Source organism: Mus caroli, unplaced genomic scaffold (genome assembly GCF_978045245.1).
Source record: "Mus caroli unplaced genomic scaffold, Mus_caroli_1 scaffold_7, whole genome shotgun sequence".
NCBI classification, from domain to species: Eukaryota; Metazoa; Chordata; class Mammalia; order Rodentia; family Muridae; genus Mus; species Mus caroli.
The window spans coordinates 165,264-172,422 of record NW_028227262.1 but is presented as its reverse complement, the minus strand read 5'-3'; the positions used below and the strand labels follow the sequence as shown (position 1 = coordinate 172,422).

Below are 7,159 nucleotides of genomic sequence, written 5' to 3'. Positions count from 1 at the left end.
ATGTGTCCCTGTAGACAGAAAGAAAAGAAAAACAATTTTTGTTGAGATTTACAGACAAAATAAAAAAGATAGAGAATTGTAATTTCTTATGTATAACTTTATCATACTGTACCCCATAAATATGTACAATTATTATATGTTTTTTTAAAGATTTATTTATTATATGTAAGTACACTGTAGCTGTCTTCAGACACTCCAGAAGAGGGCGCCAGATCTCGTTGCGGATGGTTGTGAGCCACCATGTGGTTGCTGGGATTTGAACTCTGGACCTTCGGAAGAGCAGTCGGGTGCTCTTACCCACTGAGCCATCTCACCAGCCCTTATTATATGTTGATAAAAAAGAAAAATAAAACAAAAAGTTACATTGAGTCTTTGGAGAATATAGTACCTTTCTAGTAGGGAAGTGCCAAGGATGTGTCTATGGCTAAGAAATAACCCAGCAATCACAGAGAAACTGTTAGCCACTGATTTTGGAGATGCAATCCTTTTTCAACACCTATAAGTGGGAGATAGTGGTTTCTATATCAGGGTTGTCATGATGTATCTAATATGCTTTGAAGAATGCATGACTCACTATCTCAAGAACTTTACTCTTATTTACAGGGTGCATTTTTTTTCTTAGTAGAATATCATAAATACCTTCTAAGAGAAATTACAGACTCATTTCCTTTATTGAAGAATCCATGTAGTAAGGCCTATATAGAACTATCTGGAAGAAATACAGTGCCCAATATTTCAACCTTCCTAATGCTGTGACCCTTTAATTCAGTACCACATGTTGTGGTGACCCCCAACCACTAAATTATTTTTGTTGCTACTTGATAACTGCAATTTTTTACTGTTATGACTTGTAATGTAAATGTCTGATATGAGACCTTTGTGAAAGGATTGTTCAAGCCCTGAAGGGGTTTCTACCCACAGTTTGAGAACCACTGGCCTAGAGACTTACTGAGCACCTGCAGATTTTATATAACAATTTCCTCCCAGATAGAACAGTTCATCTTAACAGAATTTCAATATACAGGATATTCTAAAGAGAAGTAAAACATTCCATCCTTCTAGGAAGCTCTTAAACCCAGGAAGTAAACAACTCAAAGGCTTCCGTAAATTCATGAAACTAAGGAGATTCACTCCTTCCCCAAGAATATATAATCAGGAAAGCAGGCCGAGAGTTGGGACAGACATGCTTAGCTGCCTAGGAGAGACACAAATCACCAGAGCTATATGAAACAGACAGTCTTCAACCTACTGAGCTGCTTTCAAGTTGTGTAGTATGGTTCAGGTTTTCCGGTGTCTATGATCTGTCACCACTGGGGTGGGCTTTTGGTGATGTAGATATTTTTGAGTCATTTCTGTTCCTGTAAATAACCCCTCACTTATATTCCTTTAAATATTATTTCAGTAAAACCCGTTGGTTCATCAAGTTGGACTGTGGTGGTAGCCTTATTGGGGTGAATAGATATTTGTTCACATCTTTCCAGTAATAACGTTATGCAGTAAGGTAGTATGATGAACTAAGTGCACAGAGGCTTAGGTTGGGGGACAGCAAAGTTCTTTGGTAGAGTGTTAGGTGGACTAGACCAAATTAGACAGAGTCTGAGAAAGGAGGAAGGACTCCCAAGGTACGTCTATCAAGCTTTGGAAAAGCAGTGTTCTTTCAGGTATTGAAAGCTGAGACCTCACAGCACTAGCTCTGTTTGTTTTCTGTGGGCTCCCTGCACTCCAGTAGGATTCGAATTCCCACCTCAGCAAAGTTAGCTTGTTGGAGGCCTTCTTAGTGTTCTGATCTTTCAGACACCAATCACCCTTTCCAACACCCTTGCCGTTTCTTCAGCTGCCCTGGCTTCCTCAGTCTAGCATCTCTTCTCAGATGCAGTCCCCTTCCATCCCCCAACCTCCGTCACCTCTTTAGCCTCCACTTCTCTTTAAGACACCCATTTCCCTCAGCCTTCATTCCGCCTCAGCGCGGTTCCCTCTCCTCAGCCCTCCGTAGTCTCCCATCATTCCTCAGCTAGTTCTGGGTCCCTCTACCCTCATCCCTCTTCAGCTGTCCGCTGTAATGCGCTGCGAGGCTCGGTGGGGTTTTGGATTTGCTCCTCCCCTTCCCTACCTCCCTGCATTCTGAGTGGCTGAGAGGAAGAGGACCAGTTGGAGTCCGCATCCGTGTGCACTGGCTGCTGCAGGGCCCAGCAAGCAGGTGGAGCTCAGCCTCCCACGGAGCATTGGGCGGTGGACCGCAGTGACGCGGCCTGAGACATGGCGGCCACGCGCCTCTGAGGCCGCAGAACCGGAGTCTCTTGCTGCGCGAGTTGCCCCTTGGCCATGCAGCTTGGCTGCTGACTGCCGGGGCGCGTGGCCCGGAGGATCCCGGCTGCGGTCATCACCTTGCAGTCTCCATGCTGCAGGGTGTATTCCTCCCATATTCCATGTATTCCTCCTCAGTGCTTCCGGCCGTGTAGCTGCAGCTGCCGGCCGGGCCTCAGGGCGCTCTGCCTATTCATCAGGCACTTTTCTTTTCCATTTTAATTTTCATTCCTATTTGCTTCTCCTTTTCCCTTCTGCTTTGCGTCTATCTCCACCACCCCGCTATGGCCGCAGAAGAGGCGCTGAAGACTGTAGACCAATATAAGACTGAAATAGAGAGACTGACCAAGGAGCTTACAGAAACGACCCATGAGAAGATCCAGGCTGCGGAGTATGGGCTGGTGGTGCTGGAGGAGAAACTGACTCTCAAGCAACAGTATGACGAGCTGGAGGCCGAGTATGACGGCCTCAAACAAGAGCTGGAGCAGCTCAGAGAGGTGAGCAACCCGTCTCCTATTTCCCTCTCCAGGTTTGGCATTTCTCAGTGCCAGTCATCACTGTAAAGAAGTCAGAAGGGATATGGCCAGAAGGACTTCATCTTAGAGCCCTTTGTTGATAAGAGAACATTGAAAGAGTCCATTGTTTTCACCAATAGAAAAATTACCCAAGAAATGAATGCATAAGCTGGAATTGGGAATCTCTTTATTATGTGGGGGAGGGAGAGTCACAAGAAGTCTTCAGGCATCCGTGCTGGCAGGTAACATTGAACTGGGTTGAAATGCATAAATCAAACTTCTCAAACTGCTGTTATTTCAAACCCAGATATCAGTGACCATTGCATAATCCATTCCAATTGATGAGGAGGTTTGTGCCTGAGGAACTACAATTTCAGGATGGTAGAATTTGGTTCTTCAGTCGTCTGCTGAGTAATTGCTCCTTGGTGAAATAGGAACTAGTTATTAGGACTCACCAATCCCGTTTGACGTTGGCTTTAGTCCTTGTCATGGGGCTGTAGGAGCAAAACAACTTTGCTGGGTGGTTTTGCTGCCCTTAATTTCACCTCTGAGCAAGGCTGGTCTATGCTTATGTCTTATAGAAGGCACCCTGAGACTGAGGAAAATCAAATTCATCTCCATATGGTGAGACATGAGAAAGAAATGTAAAATGTATGGATATCTATGCCTTGCCTATTGGCCCTTCAGGTTGAAATTACTGTATTTATAAAACCAGAATATCACCAATGTTCTGTGAATAACATTTCCCCCCCTATTTTTATATTTCCTTCTTCTAAGGGTAATGTACTGAAATGTCCAACCAAATATTCATAAGGATTATACATACTATTTAAGACACTGGGAGTAGCAAGCAGTCGTGTATAAATGTTAGTATACATAAACACTGCTTTTCTGTGTGACAAGTCTTTATTTTTAGGTGCATACTAACATTTTAAATGTTAGGCATATCATACATAAATAGAAATACTTTTCTTATAATCTAAGCTTATTTTAGGGAAAGGGAAGGCCCAGTTTTGTATTGTCACAGTTAAAAAAAATGAGTATGACATTCTAATCAACCCACCTAACTTATAAATATTTAAACCTTCAATTATGCTATTTTATTTAGATGCTTAAATACCAAAATATGTAAATAGATATAGTTGAAAACAATAGATAGAGATATGATTTTTATATACCGGGCTATAAATTCTAGTTCATGCTTTTCTTGCTATATTCATATCTGGATTTAATGGTATCTGTACTTATATTTTCTAAATATGTCTTAGATTATGTCTTAGACTGACATGTTTTAGATGCTAAATCTTAGGAAGTAAGGAAATAGATGATTATTGTAATTCTCAGAGATGTTTCTATGATGTCTTTATTTATTGACTGTGCTTTGCCAAGGTGGAGAAATGCAAACCAATGTTATGTCATCACTTTCTTGATAAAAGAGGTGGACTTATTTGATGATATAAAATATGATTATTAATAGACCTTTCTTCTTGAGCTAAACAACACTTTCAGGGATATTTATGTGTTGTACTTAACACACTAAACCTTAATACAGTTGCCTTTTGTCTTTAGTAAACAATACTTAATGAGTTTGTCTTTTATTTATTTAAAGTTGATAGATAAAATTGTATGTATTTATTATGTGCAGAATTATGTTTTTCAGTGTACATATGTTATACCTTTTTGAGCATTATATTGCTTCATATAATTATCTTTTTTGTGATAACTCAACATTCATTCTGTATTTTTAAAGAGTAAATATGTTGGCATTCTAATCATCATGGTGCACAGTGAATTTCTTAAACTTATTCTTTTTATCTAACTGTAATAATGACCTTTTTATCAATATCTCTCCTTTCAAGCAATCAACGCTTCTAGTAACTATCACTTACATCTCTGATTCCTTATATGAATGAGATAATGAAATGTTTGTTTCCTGTGCCTGGCTTTAAAATAATACAAAGTCTTAACACAGAGCTTAGCACATAATACAAATAAAAATAAATATTTTATAAAATAAATTTATATTAGAAGAATTTACACCTTTAGCAAGTGTTCAGAAGTCAATATTGCTTAGTGTCAGAGAAAGACTGAGAAAATTGAAGAGTGTAGAAAGTGACCACTCGTTTTAGTCTTATTGTCAGTCAAGAGAAAAGGGGGAAATGTTTTATAAGAATGATAAAGTTCTTAACAAAATAATTAACTACCAATTATAGTTTTTAAAATAAAAGATTTAAGAAATTTTGTTCTATATAGCAAGAAAAAAAATATAAGGAGTTTTTCTTTTTATCAAATGACACTTGCTATTATACATATTTTGATTTACATTTAGCATAAAGAAAACTCAAAGCTGGGCAGTGGTGGTGCATGCCTTTAATCCCAGTTTAATCTGAGTTTGAGGCTAGCCAGGGCTACACAGAGAAACCCTGTCTCAAAAAAAAAAAAAAAAAAAGAAAAGAAAAGAAAAGAAAGAAAACTCAAATGAGGAATCCTAGTAAACAGGATTTTAGCTATACAGAAGTGTATTTTAAGGTAGTAAAAATAGTTATATGCTATTATTAGATAATAATACTTATTTTATCTTTTAAATATGTTTTATTTTCATTGAGATTATTACTTTAATGAATTGAGTCATGTTTTGAATTAAATACAAAACAACAGTGTAAAACTAATCTAATGATGATGTCACATACAAGCCATTGTGTGTGTGTGTGTGTGTGTGTGTGTGTGTGTGTGTGTAGGTCAGAGGACACTCAAATGTTATTCCTTAGACTACTTGTCTTTTGAGACAGTATCTCTTACTGGCCTGAAACTTGCTGAGTATGCTAAATTAGCTGGTCAGTGAACTCTAGGGACCCACCTGTATCTGCCTCTCCAGTGCTGAGGTTACAAGTGTGTACTGCCATGCTATGCTTTTTAAAGCATTGAATTTAGGTCCTAATGCTTGTACAATAGATTTTTTTTTTTTTAACCAAATAAGCCTTTTCTCAACCCTGGAAGTCATTGCTTTAAAACATTCTGGGGGGAAGTGGCAGATGGCTCAGAGGGTAAGGGGTTTTGTTGCCAGGCTTGATGAACCTGAGTTCAATTACTCTCCCTCCACCCTGTTTCTACATGGTGGAGAAAGAGAGCCCACTCTTGCAAGTTGTCTCCCTATCTCACATGAGTGGTACACACACACACACACACACACACACACACACACACACACATGATGTAATTAAAATTTTCATAGTAACAGAAAGTAAACTAGGCCAACAACATAGTACATTTTCTTCTATGTGTTCTCCCTTCTGACTACCATTGCTTCTTTGGTAAATACTCTTTGTACTACTTTAAATGTCTTTGAACATATGAATCTAAATGTAGGATTTTCTTTTTATTCTTTATTTTTATAAAGTCAGTTGTGAAGAATATGGTACTATTTAGGGAGGATTGATAAGGCGGCTCAAGTTCTGTCCTGATAGTTTGGAAGGTTGTCAGAAAGGAAAAATGAGTAGTTGTGTATAGAAGAGACTGAGATTTGCTTTGATGGCCCTAAAGCAGCCTTGTGTGTTGATATCAAGGGAATATAGATGGATGGTTCTGTTGGTGAATTATTGGTGATTTTGCTTCCTTGCCTCATTGGCTGATGATGGGAATATGTGCATCAGCATAATGCCTGGCTGTTTTCCACAGCTAGAGGAGCCAGTCCTGCACTGTGACCACATCCTGCCCACTCTATATCTTGGTGTGAAGCCAAGGATGATTCAGGCAGTTGGACATTATTAGTACATTACTCCTTATTTCTTCTCTGACAGTTGAATTTTGATGTAGACAACTAGTATCTTATAAGCACTTCAGATCTTGTACAGCATCTCATAAGATAGGGAGAAAAGAGTAGAAACATGAATCTGTCAGCAAATATCTTAGTCATTAAAATGGAGAGGAAAGAAAGGATGGCTATTGGTGCCTTTTCCTCCTGGAATCTAGTCACGTTGGCTATAAAACCCAGTGACTGAATAATCTCAAAATATTTACTGTAATATACCTGGCCCGCTGTGTTTTACCTGGTTTGCTTATTTGTCTATCTGCTTTTTCCTTTTCAAATTCCTTCTACTTTTTCCAAAATATAAAATAATCTTGCTTGGTTGTATTAACTTTCATCCAGCCATTTTCTATATTTTCTTTCAGTTATGCTCATTCAGTTCTAGCCATAGTATTTCACTGTTTGATAGCCTTTTCTAAAGTAATTAATAGTTCTCATATGAATATCTGGCCCATACACGTTTCCCTCTGAACTCATTTACTTTTTAAATTTTCCATATTTTATTTTAGAACTGATTCATGGAGTTTGTTATTGA

At 38.5% G+C, this 7,159-nt stretch overlaps 1 protein-coding gene across 5 annotated transcripts in view; it reads left to right on the top strand.

Moving 5' to 3' along the window:
* The first annotated feature begins 2,058 nt into the window (after positions 1-2,058).
* Positions 2,059-7,159, top strand: part of Bicd1 (BICD cargo adaptor 1) — a 131,929-nt gene continuing 126,828 nt past the window's right edge. For all 5 annotated transcript variants that reach the window (XM_021165151.3, XM_021165150.3, XM_029478583.2 and 2 more), the window contains exon 1: positions 2,059-2,801. In XM_021165151.3, the coding sequence (XP_021020810.1) occupies positions 2,589-2,801 (213 nt within the window). In that variant the 5' untranslated portion in view covers positions 2,059-2,588. The remainder of the gene's footprint in view (positions 2,802-7,159) is intronic.